The 22,447-nt window shown below is 35.1% G+C and overlaps 1 protein-coding gene across 6 annotated transcripts in view; it reads right to left on the reverse strand.

Annotated features, from left to right (window-relative positions):
- Window positions 1–334: 334 nt before the first annotated feature.
- Window positions 335–22,447, reverse strand: part of SGO2 (shugoshin 2) — a 72,395-nt gene continuing 50,282 nt past the window's right edge. For all 6 annotated transcript variants that reach the window (XM_047869900.1, XM_047869902.1, XM_047869904.1 and 3 more), the window contains 4 exons: window positions 16,462–16,592; window positions 12,115–15,309; window positions 10,754–10,904; window positions 335–659 (listed from right to left, as the gene is read on the reverse strand). In XM_047869900.1, coding sequence (XP_047725856.1) covers window positions 644–659; window positions 10,754–10,904; window positions 12,115–15,309; window positions 16,462–16,592 — 3,493 coding nt within the window. In that variant the 3' untranslated portion in view covers window positions 335–643. The remainder of the gene's footprint in view (window positions 660–10,753; window positions 10,905–12,114; window positions 15,310–16,461; window positions 16,593–22,447) is intronic.

Raw genomic sequence — 22,447 nt, forward strand, 5'->3', positions numbered from 1 at the left:
ATAAAATAAAATAAAATAAAATAAAATAAAATAAAATAAAATAAAATAAAATAAAAAATAAAATAAATAAAATAAAATAAAATAAAAGTTATAAAAACCAAATTTAAAAGAACCTGAAAGGTTAAGCCCCTCAGCCAAGTCATCAGATTACATATAATGGAAATAATTCAGAAATCAACACCTAACAGGTAATTCTGAAAGTATAAGAATGAAGCGTGACAGAAAACTGGCCAGGGCAGAAGGCAACTTTTAAAATCTTCTGTGTGTTCACATGTATTGGATGGTTTAAAAACAAAACAAGATAGCTTGGTAAGCAACAAGATAACCAATGAAAAAAATTTTCACAACACATTTTATTTGGCTAAAAGGTTAACAGCTTTTGCTTAGTTAATGGCTGTTCGGTTGAAAGAGGCTTACACCAACAGGAAGATAAGTTATAGGCTGACCAAAATGATTATAGAAGTTGAACATTACAAAATAGATACTTTATGCACATACATCTAAACATAAGAATGAATAAATTAACAATCATGAAAAGGTGGGGGTAAAAAAAGCTTTCATCATGCATTTCATCTTCTTGATCCTTGTTTTGACTTGTTATGGTTTGAGAATTCAAAAAAACCCCAGATTCCATAAATTCACGTCATCTTCTCATCTTCCTGCAAAGTAGAAAAAAAGGAAGATAAACAATACTAACAACACAAAGCTAATACTTTTGCTGTGAAGCATGGAGAAAAAAATGGCTACATCATATAATTTGGAATACTCTACGATTGTGGGAATTATAAAATAGGGGTTAAGAAAAATTGACTAGCTTAGATTTTACACATTACATACTTTACTATATATTTCTTTTTTATTATTAACTTTGGCATACATAAAAGAGAATATGAAAATGTATAACTTAAAAACAATCAAATAAATGTTGATGTACCTACCACTCAGGTTAAGAACTGAAATGTTACCACACCTCAGAAGCTTCCAGTGTGCCCCTTTCTGATCACATCCCCGTCGTCCCCCAAGAAGTAACCACTGCCCTGAACTGTGTTTATCTCCTGCTTGTTCTTCTTTAGTTAACTTGTTTTTTTTCAACACCTTTATTCATTTCCAAGTCTCTCCTTCACTGAAACATTAAACAGTCTTATTTTATATTCTGTATCTAATCCTGCTATCAGTTGCTTCTGCTGGCACCTTGTTCCCTTGCATGTGTAGGGTTTACTATGAGGTAACTGCTCATTTCCCTCAGAACTTTATCTGTGGAAAATTTGTTGATGACTGAGATGAAGGAGAGCCCTAGAAAATATTTGTATTTGCTTCTGACAGACAAAGGGGGCACTACAAGTCATTGACTAATACTAAATCCTCAGCTTGAGGTTTTCTGTGACTTCCAGATACTGTGATTTCCAGCTGCAATGCAGGAGAGTTTGATTTTGGTTACAAATTCTCAGAAGATTTTTTTTCTCCTCAGCTCAGTACCAGAGTTATTTCCTGGGGCTTAAAAAAGCTGGTGGTAAGGTTGTTTTTAGTTTGCTCTCCTACTGAGAGTAGCTTAACTTTATTGAAGGTGATCTACTATTAGACTCTTCATTTTAACTAAACCTGAGGATATGCCTTCTGTCCTCAGCCCCATAAGGCTATGTGAATCCAACACTTAGGTTCACTTAATTAGAGAAATGCCTTTGGGCAAAAGCCAGTTTCAGAGTCCACCTACCTCTCTGGGTTCCTGCTCTCATTTAGTTTCTGATATGAACTTTCTTTTCTTCTAGCTAACAGATTTGTTCAAGGGTTTTGTTTGTTTTGTTTTTTTAATATTTTACCTAGTAATTTTATTTTTAGGTTGACCATGCACCTGGTTGGTCACATTATAAGAAGTAGGGTTGTATTTATTCTTTACATTATATATATGTTTTTTAGATAAGATGTACATGCACGGGTCCAAATTACAAAGTATAAATGGTAGATATAAAGTAGGTCTCTTTCTCTCCTTTGTACTCCTCTCCAGAGCCAATGATACCACTGCCTTAGGTAATTAGATAGAATTTAATAATTCTTTCAAAAGAGTTACCTATTCTAAATATAGCAAAATGCTGTAATGAAATAGTATTCTATTTTAATTTAGATGTACTGGGCATACAGATTATTTGGTTAATGGTTTAGCTGGTAAGTGTTTTAAAAGCAAATATCACAATAAACATTTAGTATAAATACTAAGAATGATGACAACCCAGCTGCCTTTTATTTTCTTTTTGGATTGGGCATGGCATCCAGCAGGTATATATCACAGCTTCTGATAGGCTCCCAGTGAGGACAGATCCTGAATGAAACTGCTTCAATGTATTATGGAGTGATCATCATAAGCATTGAGGACAGGCGAGGCAGAAGTTATCAGGAAGGTAATACAAATACATTTTTTAAAGTCTTTATCTTTTAAGTCCCAAAGCATTGAATAAGTGAGGAGATAGAAAATCTAAGCAATGTAGGGGTAAATCTTAACGAATATACATCAAACGAATATACTTCAAACTCTATACTCTGATAATAGAGAATACATATTCTTTTTCAAGTACTCACAGCACAGTTACAAAAGCAAATCCAATACCACATTATGAAAAACATATACCATGACCAAGTGAGATTTATTCCAGGAATGCAAGTTTGGTTCAATATTAGAAAACCTATTATCATACACCATGTTAATAAATCTAAGGAAATAAAGCATACTATTTTTTCATAGATACTGAAAAAGTCCTTGACACAATGCAACACTCACCCATGACTAAAACATTCAGTAGACATTGAGGGACATTTTCTTAATATCATAAATTATATATATATATATATATATATATATATACACCTTCATCCTAAAGCCATTATCTCATTTAATGGAGAGACAACAGAGGTATTTCTTTTTTTTTTTTTTTTTTCAACGTTTATTTATTTTTGGGACAGAGAGAGACAGAGCATGAATGGGGGAGGGGCAGAGAGAGAGAGGGAGACACAGAATTGGAAACAGGCTCCAGGCTCTGAGCCATCAGCCCAGAGCCTGACGCGGGGCTCGAACTCACGGACCGCGAGATTGTGACCTGGCTGAAGTCGGACGCTTAACCGACTGCGCCACCCAGGCGCCCCAACAGAGGTATTTCCACTCAAGTCAGGAACAAGCAAGAATGCCCACTATTCCTGTTACTATGTCAAACTATACTTGAGGTATTAGCCAATGCCATTAAATAAGAGAAATCAATCAGAGGCATATGAATGGGTAAAGAAGTAAAATTAACTCTATTCTCAGATGATTTCATAGTACTCCTCAAGTATTCCTCTTCCACTGAGTTTTACTTGAGAGAATCAATGGGATACAGAATAAAGGAAATTTAGTTAAGTAGCAAGTTATACACTTACACAGAATTCAACACCTTTCATACTCACAAACAATAAATACTGAGCATGATTATATATGTCTAAGTTATATGTCCATTTATAATAGCAACAAAGAAGACTACCTACAAATCAACTTAACAAGAAATGTGTAAAACCTGTATGAGGAACATTTTTAAACACTTCTAAAGGTTATACAAGAAGACTTGAATAAATAGAAAAGACATCTGTTCTTACACAGCACAACTCAATAGAAAGATTGAGTTCTCCCTAAATTAAGGTAAAAATTCAATGCAATCCCAATAAAAATACCAGCAAGCCAGACCAATCGTTTTTAACTCAGGACAATTTTGCTCCCTAGGTGACATTTTGCAACATGTAGAAATATTTTTGATTAATTTAAATGGACGGGTACTACTGACATTTACTGGGTGGAAGGCAGGGATACTGCTAAATATCTTACAGTACACAGAACAGCCTCCCACAACAAAGAAATATCTAGCTCAAAATGTCAATAGTGCTGAGGTTGAGAAACCCTGAGCTTGCCAAGCAAATACTAAAGTCTAAAGTTCTATGTAAAAATAAGCATGTAATAACACCCAAGGAAACAATGAAAAACTATGAGAAGGCAGTAGCCTTACCAGACATTAAAACATCATATAAAGCCTCTATAGTAGACAGGTAGATCACTGCAGTAGAATAAAAAGTCCAGCATTAAGCCCCCATCAAATACATACAGAAATTTAAAATGTGACATGTTTGACATCTCAAATCTTTAGGGATAAGGATGTATTTTTTAATAAATGAATGGTGCCAGTACAGACGGGTAGCCTTCAGAAAAAAGACAAAATTAGATCCATATCTTACATCTCATGCTAGAAAACAAATTCTAAATGGACTAGGGTTTTATGTAAGAAATGAAACAATATAAATACTAGAAGAAAATATGGATGAATTCCCCTTTAATCATGGTAGAGGGAAAGACTTTCTAACTATGACTTAAAATTCAAAAAGAATGAAAGAAAAGATTGACAAAAATGACTACATAAAAATTTAAAATGTTTACATGATTAAAAATATAAAGTAAAAAAATAAATGATAAACTAAAAAAAAAATACTGGCTACACATACCACAAGGGCTAATATCCCTAATACATAAAGAATTCTTAATAACTGAGGGACAAAAGACCAGAAACACAATGAAAAAACAAAAAAGTTACGAACAGACTAAAAGATTATATAATGACCCCCAAGCATGAGAAAAGCATTTAAATTCACTTACAGAGAAAGGCAAATAAAACAACACCAAGATACCATTTCTCGCTTATCAGAGTGGCAAAAATTTTTAAATATGACAATATATTACATATGATTACAATGTGGGGCAACAGTGCCATAGGCTGCAGCTGGTAATGCAAATTGGTACTAGCTTCTGGAAGGAAGTGTGGCAAGACCTAACAAAACTACATGTGTTCATTTTTCACCCCTGCAATCCCACTTTTAGGAATTTACCTTGAAGATATACTTCCAACAATATGAAAAGATATATGCACAGATTATTCAATGTAGTATTACTTATAATGGCAAAATATTGAAAACAACCTAAATGTGCTATAAAGGAATGTTACTGCATGACTATAGTATATCTATACACAATTAAGTATTATACAGTTGTAAAAAAAGGATAAGGAAAATCTCTACAAATTGACAGGGAATGATTTTCAGAATACACTGTTAAATGAAAAACAGCAAAGCCCAACAGAGTAGCTATAGTATGCTACCTTTATGTAAGAAAAAGGGGAATATAAATGGATCTATATTTCTTTAGGAAGGATAAGCCAGAAACTAAAGAAACTGGTTACCCCTAGGAGGAGGTATATAGAAAAAATAGGATAGAAAGAGAGGGTAATGGGAATAGGGTAGATGAGATAAAGTAGTTGACATTCTCTGCGTATACCATTTTTTTCTCTCTTTTTTTATATCCATTCATTTATTCTGGTTTATACTCAACCACCTGAGCCACCAAGGCACACTTCTGCATACACATTTTGAATAGCTTTGATTTGTATAAACCAAATATTTCACATACCTCAAGGTAAACAACAAAACCTACCAAGAAACAGAAGAAAATGGAATACCAACAATAACAAATGTACCTAAATAAATTACAAGTGAATAACATAACTACTTTGGAAAGGTGTTATGGTAAGGAAAAGAACTAAACCATGACAAAAAGAACCAAATCTAAGTGTTATAATCTAGTTAGTAAATATGTTTCTCACAGGGATAGGAGTCAGCAATTCTGAAACTACTTTATGTGTATGCTACAAATGAAAAAATAAGGAAATGTATTATAGATAATGAAAGCCATGCTTCTTGCTGATGAAGAAATCATGAATAAGCAAAGCTAAAATGAACCCTGTGGTGTTGAACTGGAATCAGAGATAACAATATAAACTCATTGTTTTTACTACATATACAAATAGAAAAATATGAAAGTGTGTATACGTAGGGATTAGCATACATACATACATTTCCTAGCTCTGTCTGCTGAGAGGGCCTAACAGCAATGACCCCTGTGGTAACCAGCCTCTAAGAAGATCCCTCCCAACACACTCATAATGATGTTCATGCCCTTGGGTTAACTCCCTCTCTTTAAGGAACTGTGACTCGCATTTAACCAATATGGCAAAGGTGATGGGATGTCTCACTTCTAAGATGACATTTCACCATATAATACTCTGTTTGCTAAAGGATTTGCTCTACAGACTCTAGTTAGTTTTGAAATAAGGAACCATTTTGGGAGGCCATTTGGCAAGGAGCTGAGAGTGGCCTCTAGGAGTTGAGGACAGCCTCCAGCCAGCAGCATGAAGCTGGGGCCCTCTGTCCCATAACTACAAGGAAATAAATTTTGCCAACAATCTGTGTGACCTTGAAAGCAGATTCTCCCACAGTGGAGCTTCCAGATGAGAACCATCTTGGAAAACATCTTAATTACAGCTTTGTGAGACATTAAGTAGAGCACCCAATTAAGCCAGTCCAGCTTCCTGGTCCACAGAAACTGAGAGTAATAAATGTATGTTGTTTTAGGCTACTAGGTTTATGGTAACACTGTTATGCAGTAATATAGCCAACTAATGCAACACAATATAAATATTAAAAGTACCCAGTGCCCAGATCATGGTTTCTAAATAAAATTCTTCAATCAAAGGAAACAGGATCTTTGAAAACGTGTCTGATTTGGGAGTTGGGGTAGGAAAAACACTAAGATGACCCTCGAACATCTTGTGTCAGAAAGGAAGGAAGCGCTCAAAATATAGTATGGTCTTGTTAAAAGAACACAGAAGGAAGCCACCATAAAGGAAATCCTAATAGCCAAGCTGGAATTATCTGAGCAATAAAATAACTATTGATAGTATTAGATTTTAACTTACAGAATAAGCATCCATGAGTCAACAGTGATATAAATAAATGAGAGAGAAAGAACAGCTTTTCCTTACAGAATTCCAATAAATGTAGAAGGAAAGAGGGAGACAGAAAACCACTATTAGGAAGAAATAGAACTGTTGTAGGCAAGATCCATCAATGGATGCTAAAATTAGTGGGTGAAAGTTTGAGGAAAAACAGGATGCACAGATTCAAAGCAACTTCTCCAATGTTCATCACCGACAAAGGAAAAGATAGTAACTTTATAGTGGAAAAAAAAAAAAAAACAACCCAGCAGACACCTCCTCAATCAAGTGATCAAGGTTAACAATACGGAGACAAACTGACACGATGAACCCCCTTCATATGATGCAATGAGGACACACCATCTCTGCAGAATTCTTGCCCAAAATGCAAAACTGCATTGTAATCATGAGAAAACAAAAGACAAACCAAACTAAGGGATATTCTACAAAATAACTGACCACTAGTCTTCAAATTGTCAAAGTCATAAAAGGAAAAGGAAGGAATAAGGAACTGTCATAGGCTGGAGGAGGCTAAGGAAAAACAACAACTATATGCAAGGTAAGATCCTGGATTCTAAAACAGCAAAGGATGATAATGGACAACTATCGTTTACAGTTGACAATAATGTGCCAATGCTAATTTTCTAATTTAGATCATTGTACTGTGTTAAAATTAAGCAAAGCTGGGTGAGGAAGCTCTATGCTATTTTTATAACTCTTTGATAAACCTAAAATTAGTTCAAAATAAAAAAGTGTAACTTGCAACTCAGTAACAAAAAAGATAACCCAATTGAAAAAAAGGGAGAAAGATCTGAATACATTTTTCTTTGAAGAAGATATACAAATGGCCAATAAACACATGAAAAGATGCTCAACATCATTATTCATCAGAGAAATACAAATCAAAACTATTATATGCCACTACTTTACACTCATTATTATGGTTAGAATCATCAAAAAACAAATAACAAGTGTGCAGGCAAGGAAATTGAGAAATCAGAATCCTCATACATCGCTGGTGATAATGTGAATAAAATGGTGCAGCAGCTTTGCAAAACAGTCAGCAGTCTTCAAATGATTAAACAGAGTTATCATATGAGCCAGGAATTCCATAACTAGGCATATACCCAAGAGAAACCAAAACATATGTAGACACAAAAACTTGCAAATGATCTTTATAGCAAGATTATTGATAATAACCAAAAGATGGAAACAAACAAATGTCTATCAAGAGACAAGTGAATAAATAAAATGTGTTATTATCTATATGATAGATTATTATTCAGTCCTAGAAAGAAATGAAATACTGATACATGCTATGACAATGGATAAAACCTGAAAACATTATGCCAAATGTAAGAAGCCAGTCACAAAGACCACATATTATGATTCCACTCATATGAAACATTCATAAGAGGGAAATCTACTGAGATAGGAAGTAGGTGAATGGTCACCTAGGGCTGGGGGGTATGGGAATATTGGGTAATGGCATGGGGTTTCTTTTTGAGATGAAGAAATGTTCTAAAATTGTGGTAATGGTATGCATATCTGTGAATATACTACAAAAACACTTAAGTATATACTTTTTTTAAAGTTTATTTATTTCGAGAAAGAGAGGGAGAGCGCACATGAGCATTGGGGAGGGGCAGAGAGAGAGGGAGAGAGAGAACACCAAGCAGGTTCTGTGCTATCAACACAAAGCCAGACATGGGGCTGGATCCCACAAACCATGAGATCAAGAGGCAGACGCTTAACCAAGTGAGCCACCCAGGTAGCCCTGAAGTATACACTTTAAATGTTGATATGGATGGTGTGTGAAATATAACTCGATAAAGTAGTTTTATTTAAAAAACGCTTTGATCCTTTACTTCACTTTTGTTTCTCTTCTACCATAACTCCTTTGTATTGCTACCATGTGCTGGTTGTCTTAAAATACCTGTCAGAACCATCAACAGTTTTCATTTATAAAAGAAGCAAACACTGAAACAATGCAAAGGACAAGAACATTTAAGACTACTTTTCTCTTTTTGAAAATATGATCCCAAATATGATCAGGTTCTGCAAAACAAGCTACTTCATTTACCCTTCTTTTTTTTTTTTATTTTTTTTAACGTTTATTTATTTTTGAGACAGAGAGAGACAGAGCATGAACGGGGGAGGGTCAGAGAGAGGGAGACACAGAATCGGAAACAGGCTCCAGGCTCCAAGCTGTCAGCATAGAGCCCGACGCGGGGCTCGAACTCACAGACCGCGAGATCGTGACCTGAGCCGAAGTCGGCCGCTCAACCGACTGAGCCACCCAGGGGCCCCTTCATTTACCCTTTTCAAAAAAATGAGGGGCGCCTGGATGGTTCAGTTGGTTAAGTGTCAGACTTGATTTTGGCTCAGGTAATGATCTCACAGTTTGTTGAGTTTGAGCCCCACATCGGGCTCTGTGCTGAGAGCGCAGAGTCTGCTTGGGATTCTCTCTCCCTCTCTCTCTGCCCCTCCCCTGTTCATTCTCTCTCTCTCTCCAAAATAAACAAACATTTAAAAAAAAAATTTTAGGGGCGCCTGGGTGCCGCAGTCGGTTAAGCGTCCGACTTCAGCCAGGTCACGATCTCGCAGTCCGTGAGTTCGAGCCCCGCGTCAGGCTCTGGGCCGATGGCTCGGAGCCTGGAGCCTGCTTCCGATTCTGTGTCTCCCTCTCTCTCTGCCCCTCCCCCGTTCATGCTCTGTCTCTCTCTGTCCCAAAAATAAATAAAAAACGTTGAAAAAAAAATTTAAAAAAAAAATTTAAGTGAGATTTTCAATAAAATACACGTACAAGGCATCTGGACATTTTTTGAGATAATTAAGGGAATTTGAATAGGGATTGGTAATTAGATGACAATAAGAGATTGTTAATAATTCATATTGATAATTGATGTGATCATGGTTTTCTAGTTTTGTTAAGAAGTTTGTTAAGAAGTTCCTTTTTTTAAGAGAGATATATATAGAAGTGCTTTTGGAATAAATGACCCAATATTAGGGATTTGCTTTAAAAATACTATAACAGGGGTGCCTGGGTGTCTCAGTTGGTTAAGCATCCAACTTCAGCTCAGGCTCAGCCATGATCTCATGGCTTGAGCCCTACATTTGGCTCTGTGCTGACAGCTCAGAGCCTGGAGCCTGCTTTGGATTCTGTGTCTTCCTCTCTCTGCCCCAACTTGTGCTCACTCGTTCTCCCTCTCTCTCAAAAACAAATAAAAACATTAAAAAAAAAAATACAACAAAAAAGGACAGACGAAATAAATAAGGCAAAATATTGATAACTATTGAAGCTGAGTAATGTATAAATAGGAGGAGTACTTGTTCTCTTTGTTGGGGAAATTTGATATTTTAAAAATTTTTTTTTAACGTTTATTTATTTTTGAGACAGAGAGAGACAGAGCATGAACGGGGGAGGGTCAGAGAAAGGGAGACACAGAATCTGAACAGGCTCCAGGGTCTGAGCTATCAACACAGAGCCTGACGCGGGGCTCAAACTCACGGACTGTGAGATCATGACCTGAGCTGAAGTCGGATGCTTTACTGACTGAGCCACCCAGGCACCCCGGAAACTTGATATTTTTAAAAAGAAAGAAGACTATTAGTCTTTAAGGCCAAAGAACAAATAAAGCCACTTTCAATTTTTCTAGGGAACAAGGTAGAAAACTAATGAAGATAACAGACATGGAAATAGTGCTATGCAAATCATAGACAGCAGTTTTTTACAAAGCCTGTTCAAAGAATAAAAGAAGATATTTCTTCAAATCTCATCTAGATCATTACTGTGGTTGTTATATATCAAAAATCTACTGATATTCAGAAGTGTTCAAATACAATTCAGGCAGGAATTTCTTTTAAAGCATATATTTTATATTATCATACTGAAATCACTTTAATATCACTGAAATACTTACCTTTTGAGATTTGGCTCTTTTAAATAGAGAGGAGTACACCTTCTTCTTCGGCTTGGTAGCTCTAAAGATGGATTTTCTGACTTATTTTCAGCGTTAGCAGTGTTATTTGAAATAAAACTGGTATTTGTCAAGTCCTGCAGTGTTCTACCACCTGAAAAGAATATTATTTTCACTATAAGCATAGAGAGAGAGATACGGGATATCTCCCATATAGAAATAGATATGGGATATTTGTGGTTTGCAAATAGCTGACAGCAAATTTTTAAACTTAACAATTACTAAGTTGTAATTTTAAATATTATAATAGTAGCACTGAAATTATTTATAAATCAGGTGTTTTTTCCAGCAATGAGAGGAAAAGAGATTTAATATTTTAAACAAAGTATCAAACTATATTTTATCCTGAAGCCACATATAGGCTGATAAAAATTTTTCACAAGTCACAAGTCTTTTTTTTTTTTTTTTTTTAATTTTTTTTTTCAAAGTTTATTTATTTTTTTTGGGACAGAGAGAGAGCATGAACGGGGGAGGGGCAGAGAGAGAGGGAGACACAGAATCGGAAACAGGCTCCAGGCTCCGAGCCATCAGCCCAGAGCCTGACGCGGGGTTCGAACTCATGGACCTCGAGATCGCGACCTGGCTGAAGTCGGACGCTTAACCGACTGCGCCACCCAGGCGCCCCTACAAGTCACAAGTCTTGATTCACAGAATCATACAAATTACTACACATTCATTCAACATTTGTTATCAATTGTTTACTCTGTGAAAGGCACCACGAGGAATATAGAGATGAAAGATGACTCACCAGTCCTCTATAATGGCCTGCAACTCAAACTTTTGCACTTCATCTGCTTCAATATTCCTTCTACCTGGAATAGCTTTATACACCAAAATCCTGGTGTTCTCAAACTTTAGAAGATATCTGCACCCCCATGTTCAGAGAGGCATTATTTACAATAGCCAAGATATGTCCATTGATGGATGAATGGATAAAGAAGTTGGGTGTGTGCATGTATGTGTGTGCATATACACACACACACACACACACACACACACACACACACACAAATATATAGAACATATATATACACGCTATGAATATTTTTCACCCATAAAAAATGAGGAAATCCTACCATTTGAAACAATACCAAAAAAAAAAAAAATACAGAAGGATCTTGAAGGCATTATGCTAAGTGAAATAAGTCACACACACAAAACAAATACTGTATATTGTTTCTATAGATCAGCTACACAGTTAAATATTATTTTAAACTCCATAAAAATATCAGGACATACTTTATTGGTTAAATGAAAAAAGAAAATACACTTTTAAAACTTGATCACTTCAGCTTTTGACCTACCTATTTCTGATTTTTGTGTTCTCTGGTTGACTTTGAATTTCATCCCTTTCATCTTCTCATGTACATCATCTGTTACTTGAAAGATTGGTGAGCTCTCCAGGGCAAAACTTTCTTTTATTATCAGATTTTTACTAGAAGAAATACTTAGAGGTACTGAATCCCCAGGAACACTGTTAAAGGAAGAATCTTGTATGTTAGGTGAATATACCTGAGACAAAGATTCAAATGCCTTTGTGTAAAAGTCTGGCTTCATTTTGACAACTTTCTCATTTTCCAAAATTTTTTCCTCATTAGCCTGTTCAGATTCAACTGATATTCCCCGATCAGTGTCAGATATTACCTGCATTACTTCATGGTTATCTGAAGAAGGATAGATGAAGATCTTCCTTTTCTTTGATTTAGATGCCGTTTTGTTAACTTTTCTAACCTGGCACTCTCCTTCTTTTATCACTTTCACAAAGGGAATGTTTTTCTTTTTTTCATTCAGAGTTGTAGTTCTTTCCTTTGGATTCTGCTGCTTACCAGGATCAGAATCTGCTTCATTAGTAATAGATTTTAAACCTGATTCTGAGACAGATGTCTGTAAAGAATCTGCTAACTGCAAAATAGATTTTTTACCTTTGGCCAAAATCGTTGTCTTTCCTGAAGATTCTTTCCCATGCTTTTTAACTAGTTTGTAAAGATTTGAAATTTGATCACAGTTTTCCTTTTCATGGCTATCAATTTCCATAGAGTACCCACTGATAATACCTTGGCATTCAAGTATTTGTTTAGATTTATTTACTTGAAAATCCAGACCATTTATATAGCTTTCTTGATCATGCACATCTTTATCATTATCCCCATATATGGGGCACCTTTCAGAAATTATTTCTGTCTTCTGATTTACTTTCTGTCTAAGTTTCTTATTTATTTTTGATTCATTCTGTTGAGCAGGTCGCATATCAGTGACATGCTTTTTCAAATCCAACACATTCTGTGTCTCATAATCATACAAATTTCCATTATTTTGTGTGGAAAGATAAGCTGTTTGTAATTCACTTGTGACTTCTAGGTTTTCATAAATAGTTTCTTTATCTGTTTGGGATACGGAAAAGAAGTTACCTTCTTCTGGGTCATGCACGCCTTTTTTTTTAAACTCATTTACTCGGTTCATTTCTAAAATTATTTCTGTCTTCCGATTTACTTTCTGTCTGAGCCTCTTATTTATTTTTGATTCATTTTGCTTTGCAAGTGGCATATCGGTAACATGTTTTTTCACCCCCAAAATGTTTTGAGTCTCATGACATAGGTTCCTATTACCTTCAGTGGAAGGATCAGCTATCTGAAATTCATTTAAGTCTTCTGGGTTTTCAGGGATGGTTTCTTTTTCCTTTTGGGTTAGAGAAAGTAAGTTATCTTTTTCTGGGTCATGTATGTCTTTGTCATTATTCTCATATACTTGGTTGATTTCAGAAATTATTTCTGTCTTCCGACACACCTTTTGCCTAAGTTTCTTATCTATTTTTGATTCATTTTGACAAGTAGGTTGCATATCATGGATATGCTTTTTCACTCCTAGAACATTTTGAGTCTCATAATCGTATAGTTTTCTACTATCTTTGGTAGAAAGGGCAGGTGTTTGGAACTCACTTGGGTCTTTTAGATTTTCAGGGATGATTTCTTTATCTTTCTGGGTTAGGAAGAAAGAATTACCCTTTTCTGGGCAATACACATTTTTGCCATTATCTAAATGATTCATTTCAGAAATTATTTCTGTCTTCCGATTTACTTTCTGCCTGAGATTCTTATTAACTTTTGATTCATTTTGCTGAACAGGGTACACATTAGTGATCTGCTTTTGCATATCCAACACATTTTGGATCTCACAATCATACAGGTTTCCATTATCAATGGTGGTAACAACAGGTTTTTGAAACTCATCTGAAACTTCTAGGTTTCCAGACATGGTTTCTTTATCCTCTTGGGTTTGGAAGGAAAAGTTACCTTTTTCTGGGCCATACACATCTTTACCACTATCCCCATATACTTGGTTTGATTCAGAAATTATTTCTGTCCTCCGATTTACTTTCTGCCTAAGCTTCTCATTTATTTTTGATTGATGTTGCTGAGTAGGTTGCTTATCAGTGACATGCTTTCTCAAATACGACATATTCTGGGTCTTATAATCACATAAACTTCCATTATCTTTGGTGGAAAGATCGGCTGTTTGAAATTCACTTGTGACTTCTAGGTTTTCAGAAGTGGTTTCATTACTTTTTTGGTTTGGGAATAAGTTACCTTTTTCTAACTTATGAATCACAAATGTCTGTCTAGAAGCTTTACTTTTATGATAAGCTACAGAACTCTGACCCATATCAAATTTACTCTCCTGCTGGAATTTATCTGAACTTTGGGAGAAAGAGTTGGTTTCCTCTTGTTCATTTGTTACATGTATTCTCTTCTTTTTTTTATTATGCTGTATACTTTCCCTGTCATCTTGATCAAAGCCATTATGAAGGGTTACTTCCTTCAGTATGTTCAACTGAGTCAGCTGCTCAGCACTGAAAATAAAATTTGGATCTTCTGAATTCCCTTTGCCATCCACGACAACTGATTTTTTTTCTGGTCCATTTTCAATCTTTTCCTCAATATCAATATCTGAACTATTTTTAAATTGTCTCTTAGATCTTTCTCTCTTTTTTTCAGAACTTGAATCTTTCACTTTTCTGAAAGTTTTTATTTCACAATCATTTGATTTTTTATCACTTCTATTTTTAGCGCCTGTTGAAACTGTAACAATTTTGCTTACTTCACCAGCAGTTAAATCCATGTCAGCATCATATACAGTTTTCTGCAACTGATAGTCATCACTACCCTGAAATGGATTCATGTACTCTGCAGCTGGTTCACTTGTAGACTCAGATGAGTCAGGAAGGCACTGTATGTTTCTCTGCATTTTGATATTTGTTTCATTAGTACAATCATTTATCTCATGCCAATTAAATTCTCGACTTGAAATCTGTTGTTGACCTAAATCCATCACATGAAGACTGTCAGTAGAAGGATTATTTGATTCCCAAGATGATACACGTTTTTTCCTTTCAGTTATATTACTAGGAGATGGTTTCTCCTTTCTGTGGCTGATTGACTGGGCATTTCTAATCTCACTCATTAGAGAATTCTTGGAACTTTGGTCTGAGTGGAAATGATTTTCTATAAAATAAGAGGAAAGAAAATTCAGAAATAAGTAATGGCAAGGAATTTGTTATTTTAAACAAATTAGATTAAATATCAAACTGTTTCACAGAGAGGATTTCTGACAATATGTTCTGTTCAGATACTATAAAGAATCTACACTAATGAAAATAAAGTAGAAATGATCAGAGTATTCACAAGTCATTACATTTGTATCTATGGAAAATATATACTTAGAATTCACTCTATCTTGGCCCCAATAGTACTGGGGAATATAGCTGATAACAGAGCCATTAGCATGTATTTCTAAAATGGGAGGAGGCCAGCAAATGAACCCAAATAAAAGTGATAACTCTGATAAGGATTACTATCAAAAGGCTATCAGCAGGCAGCTAATATTTATATAAATATTTATATGAAAATTTATGTGTGTGTATATATATATATACACACACACACACACACACACACACACACACACACACATCAATTTTTATAAAGGAAAAACAATTCTAAGTTCTAAATGAAATATACCTATGGTTCTATAATCCAATCTGTAAATCTATGACAAATACATAAGCCAGACTCCACTGAAGGATTATTATTTTAGAAATAACCACATAAATAAAACATAAGTGTCATCATTTTCTCTGGCTCAACCATTTTCCAGGCCCAAGTTTTTGTTTTGACTATGATCTTGAAAAAGTCACTAAATCTATCTAGACCTACAGTTTTATTGTCTATGAAAAGGAGAGATGAAACTAAATAAATATATGGTATCTTTCAATTCATAAGCTAATAAGATACCAAGAAAAGCTCTTCAGGATGATTCATTTCTAAATATTGCTTGCAGAATAACAGTATTAGGCCACTGTGGATCTGACATTTGTCAGCATGTTTCCTTAAAAATTAAATTTTTCACCAGCAGTTTTAAATGGTAGAAGTTAGCATATCTATAACATAAGAGGGTCCAACTTATTAACTGCATATACACCTTGGGCCTCAAGAAAAAAAATCTGATGAATGTAACTTTTTAATACTGATATTCAAAATTAATACTGATATTCATCTTTGGGAAGCATAGCAATAGAAGAAATATGTCTGAATCATCTAAACCACACATATGATGATTATTTTCTTTAAGAAATAACAATTCCAAGTTATACTGACTTGATAAAGATTGTCTTGTTGATACTGAAAAGGGAATATCAGGTGATGTCTTTGCTATAATATTGTCATCATATTGTATTTTCTCTTTATCATCATCATCATCATCATCATCTTTTGAAGTTAATGGAACCCTAAAGGCAAGTGGAAATGAATGAAGAATTTTGTATTTTATAAACATTATTTAGAAAATTACATGGATAGTTCTTTTTTATATTCTATTTATTTAAGATCCAACCATAAACCCACTCTGGTATCTCTCTGTGTTCAATGAAGACAACTATAGGTAGGAAAGAGATAGTTTCTAATAGTATAGAACAGGAATGTTTCTTACTCCCAGAGCCCCAGCGGCCTCAAAAAGAAATAATTGATATAATCACTGGTTGGCCATTTAGGATAATACTAATTAAATGAATAAAGTTCAGACATACTTACAAATACTCAATCATACGTAATATTTGTTTTCTTACAATTAATTTTATGGAATACCCAACCCAAAACTCTTTCTCTAGTTTCAAAGAAGTACAATTATATGTAAAGTTATGTGTGAACTAAAGTTAGCTATGTTTCCAAAAGGCATCCATGTAAACTAGAGCCATATTCCTAGAGTAGTTAGTTAAATGTAGTTGGGGGTGGAGGGAAGACAGTAACCTACAGAAATAATTTGATAAACTGACCTTGAGTTCAAAGAATGAGGATTAATATCCTCCAACAATAAAGACTTTGCCTTGAATGCCAAACAAATCACAGATATTTAAAAATTATTGACAATAATAAGAATAAATATTGACAAATATTTGTTAAAAATTTAAAAGCAACAAATAGAATAGCCATTGGGAAGTAATTTCTATGCCACTTGAAAAAACAAGTCAACAAAAATAAACAGAGAGGAGAGAGGTTCTGCTTCTGGTAATGGCTGAATAGCTATTTTTAAGTCAACTCTATCAAACATAATGACTATAAATTCTGGATAAAATATTTTTAAAAAATGGGGTGCCTGGGTGGCTCAGTCAGTTAAGTGTCTGACTCTTCATCTTGGCTCAGGTCATGATCTCACAGTTGGTGAGTTTAAGCCGTGATTTGGGCTTGTCAGCTCAGATCCTGCTTGGGATTCTGTCTTCCACTCTTTGCCCCTCCCTCTCTTTCTCTCTCTCAAAAATAAACATTTTAAAAATATGTACATTTTTAAAAACAACCTGAAGTAACTGGAAAGTAAACAAAAAGCACTTAAAAAAAGATGAGCTTACAACCTCAGCCAGTGCCACATTTTTAAAAAGTTAGAAGTCTACATTCTTATTGATTCAAGGTCAAAATTAGGGATAATTGTGACAGCTGCAAAATGTGTGTGATGGGGGAAATAACAGATGAGATAGAGAGGGGAAGGCCAAATTTTGTGTGTAAACTGCCCCCCCTCAATCTCTGGCTGACCCATAAATCACAAATATGTGAAGAAGATTGCAACCAACCCCGCTAAGGATAAACGAACTGAAATGAGATTTCATATGTTGCCCCTCACAGGGAAATAATAAATTTGAGTTCAGACAAGGCAACTGCCTAAAATAAAAACATCAAACTTGTTGGAGGAAAACACCTGAATCCAGACTTTCTACAACACAGGATTTACAATATCCAGGATACAATCCAATATTATTCAAAATATAAAGCAACAGGAAAAAGTATTCAAATTCAAGAGAAAAAGATAACCGACAGAATGATCCTGATATAAAATGATCATGAAAATATGCTCATTATGCAAATATTCTCAGTATCATTAATCATTAGGGAAATCCAAATCAAAACCACAATGAAATACCACTTCATACCCACTACAATGGCTGTAATCAAAAGGACTGGTAATAACAAGTGTTGGTGAGGATGTAAAGAAATTGGGTTCCTAATACTTTGCTGATAGAAATGTAAAACAATGCAGCAGCTTTGGCAAACAGTTTGGTGGTTCCTCCAAAAGTTAAACATACAGTTATTATAGGACTCAGCAATTCTACTTGTAGGCATAAGCTGAAAACTATGTCCACACAAAAACTTTTGTATGAATAGTCATAGTACCATTGCTCATAATAGCCAAAAAGTAACAACAGCACAAATGTTCATTAACTGATGAATGGGTAAACAAAATATGGTAGATGCAAATAACTGAAAATTATTCTGTCATAAAAATGAATGAAGTACTAATACATGCTACAACATGGATGAAACTTGAAAATAGTATGCTAAGTGAAGGAGGCCAGACACAAAAGGCCACATATTGTGTGATTCCATTGATATGAAATGTCCAAAACAGGCAAATCCATAGAGACAGACAAAAAACAGATTAGTGGTTGCCAGGGGCTGGAGAAGAGGAGAATGGGAAGTGACTGTTGATGGATACAGGCTTTCTTTCTGATGTAATGAAAATATTCTGGAATTACACAGTGGTGAGGATTGCAAATTTTGTGAATATATTAAAATCCCCTGTGGGGCGCCTGGGGGCTCAGTTGGTTAAGCATCCAACTCTTGATTTGGCTCAGGTTACGATCTCCCAGTCATAAGATCAAGCCCCACGTTAGGCTTTGTGTGGAGTGTGGAGCTGGCTTAAGATTCTGTCTCTCCCCTGTGCTTGCTCTCTAAATCAATCAATCAACCAATCAATCAATCAATCAGTCAAATCCACTGTACTATACACTTTAAAAGGGTGTATTTCCAGTTATGGAAAACTTTGTTATGTGAATTATATCTCAATTTTAAAAAATAAGTAGAAGAAAGGAAATAATAAAGAGCAGATACTTGGGGCACCAGGGTGGCTCAGTCAGTTAAGCATCCAACTTCAGCTCAGGTCGTGATCTTCTGGTCTGTGAGTTGGAGCCCTGCATTGGGGCTCTGTGCTGACAGCTCAGAGACTGGAGCCTGCTTTGGATTCTGTGTCTCCCTCTCTCTCTCTGCCCCTCCCCCACTCAGATTCTGTCTCTCCAAAAATAAATATACATTTAAATAAATAAATAAATAAATAAATAAATAAATAAATAAATGAAGGGGCAGACACCAGTGAAGTATGAAATGGAAGAAAAACTAAAAAGAAATATTTAAAAAATCAGAAGCTGGGTTTTTTGTTTTTTTTTTTTAATTTTTTTTTTCAACGTTTATTTACTTTTGGGACAGAGAGAGACAGAGCATGAACGGGGGAGGGGCAGAGAGAGAGGGAGACACAGAATCGGAAGCAGGCTCTAGGCTCTGAGCCATCAGCCCAGAGCCCGACGCGGGGCTCGAACTCACGGACCGCGAGATCGTGACCTGGCTGAAGTCGGACGCTTAACCGACTGCGCCACCCAGGCGCCCCAGAAGCTGGGTTTTTAAGGGATCAATAAAACTGACAACACTATGGCTAGCTTGATAAATTAAAAAAAAAAGAGAGAGATATAAATTACCAATAACGGGAATGAGAGAAAGAACCTCACTACAGTCCTCACAGACAATTAAAAGTTTAATAAGGGCGGGGTACCTGGGTGGCTCAGTTGGTTAAGCACCTGACTTCGGCTCAGGTCGCGATGTCCTGGTTTGTGAATTTGAGCCCCGTGTCAGGCTCTGTGCTAACAGTTCAGAGAGTGGAGCCTGCTTCAGATTCTGTGTCTCCCTCTCTCTCTGCCCCTCCCCCACTCACGCTCTGTCTCTCAAAATGAATAAACGTTAAAAACGTTTTAAAAAACGTATAATAAGGGCATTTTATAAACAACTTTATAACAAAAAACTTGACTGCCTAGATAAAATGGATGATTTTCTGGAAAAACAAACATTTTCTAAATTGACTTAAAAAGAACTAGAAAATCTGAAAAGCTCCATATTTATTTAAGAAATCAAATTAATAAATTAAAAACTCGGGGCGCCTGGGTGGCTCAGTCGGTTAAGCGTCCGACTTCAGCTCAGGTCACGATCTCGCGGTCGGTGAGTTCGAGCCCCGCGTCGGGCTCTGGGCTGATGGCTCAGAGCCTGGAGCCTGCTTCCGATTCTGTGTCTCCCTCTCTCTCTGCCCCTCCCCCGTTCATGCTCTGTCTCTCTCTGTCTCAAAAATAAATAAAACGTTAAAAAAAAAATTTTTTTTTTTAAATAAATTAATTAAAAACTCACATCCAAATTACCTATCTTATTAATTCTTTCAAACACTTACTGGAGAGATACCAGTTTTACAAACTCAAAAAATGAAGAGGGAATATTTCTTCATTTTACAAAGCCAGCACAACACTTATCAAAACCCATCAAAATTACAGTAAGAAGTTTATAGACCAATATCCCTTATAAATACAGATAAAAAAATTAACGAAAATGTTAGCAAATCATATCCATCAATATATAGGAAGAATAATACACCATGACCAAGTGGAATTTGTGACATAAAAATTTGGTTTAACGCAAATAAACTGAAGTCACCACATTAACAGAAAGGAAAAATATATCTCAATTTTTAAAAAGTAAAATAAAGGAAATAATAAAGAGCAGACACCAATGAAATATGAAATGGAAGAAAAACTGAGAAAAAACATTGATGAAACCAGATATAAAGGAGAAAAGTCATGATTCTCTCCAGATAGAAAAAAAATTTTTTGACAAAATACAAATTCATTATAAAAACAATGAGCAAACCAGAATAAAAAGGAATGTCTTTCCCTCCAGACGGCTAATAGACACATGAAAAAATGCTCAACATCATTCATCATCAGGGAAATACAAATCAAAACCACAATGAGATACCATCTCATACCTGTCGGAATGGCTAAGATTAACAACTTGGGCAACAACACTGCTGGTGGGAATGCAAACTGGTGCAGCCACTCTGGAAAACAGCATGGAGGTTCCTCAAAAAATTAAAAATAGACCCTATGACCCACCAATTGCACTACTAGGTATTTATCCAAAGGATACAGGAGTGTTGATTCGGAGGGGCACATGCATCCCAATGTTTATAGCAGCACTATTGACAACAACCAAAGTATGGAAAGAGCCCAAATGTCCATTTAATGATCAATGGATAAAGAAGATGTGATATTTATATACAATGGAATATTACTTGGGGTTCAAAAAAATGAAATCTTGCCATTTGCAACAACATAGATGGAACTAGAATGTATTATGCTAAGCAAAATAAGCCAGTCAGAGAGACAAATATCATATGATTTCACTTATATGTGGAATTTTAAATACAAAACAGATGAACATAAGGGAAGGAAAGAAAAATAGTATAAAAAGAGAGGGAGACAAACCATAAGAGACTCTTAAATACAGAGAACAAACTGAGGGTTACTGGCGGGTGTTGGGTTAGGAGACGAGCTAAATGGGTGAGGGGCTTTAAGGAAGACACTTGTTGGGATGAGCAGTGGGTGTTATATGTAAGGGATGAATCACTAAATTCTATTTCTGAAATCATTATTACACTATATATTAACCAACTTGGATTTAAATTAAAAATAAATTTAAAAAATAGCCCTGTTAATTCAGAAAGAAAAAAAAAAGGAATGTCTTTCTTCAACTTGCAAAAAAGGTGCTACCTTTTCAAAAGAAAAGCCAGAAGCCACAGACAATAAAATAACATCTTTAAATCACTAAAAATGATTCCCAACCTAATATTTTTAAATTGCAAACATACTCTTCAAAAATGAAGATGAAATAAAAAGTTTCCAGAAAAACAAAAGCTGAATGAATGCATTGCCAGGAACTGCATTAAAAGAAAGAATAAAGAATTTCTTTCAGCAGAAGGAATATTATCTTAAAAGGAAATATCAAAATGAAAGAAGCTTATTTGTAAATTTTATCTCAGTAAAGCTGGAGGAAAAAGTTGTGAGTGGGCAATTAAAAAAATACAGGAAGCAATATGAAAAAATTGAACAGTTAAATATGTAGATCATTTAAATGAATCTCGACTACACAAAAAAATGAAAGTAGCAATTTGTGGGATTAAAATATATAGAAAATGAAAATACATAAGATTTACATAAAGGTAGGACAC

Source organism: Prionailurus viverrinus, chromosome C1 (assembly GCF_022837055.1).
Source record: "Prionailurus viverrinus isolate Anna chromosome C1, UM_Priviv_1.0, whole genome shotgun sequence".
Taxonomy (NCBI): Eukaryota; Metazoa; Chordata; class Mammalia; order Carnivora; family Felidae; genus Prionailurus; species Prionailurus viverrinus.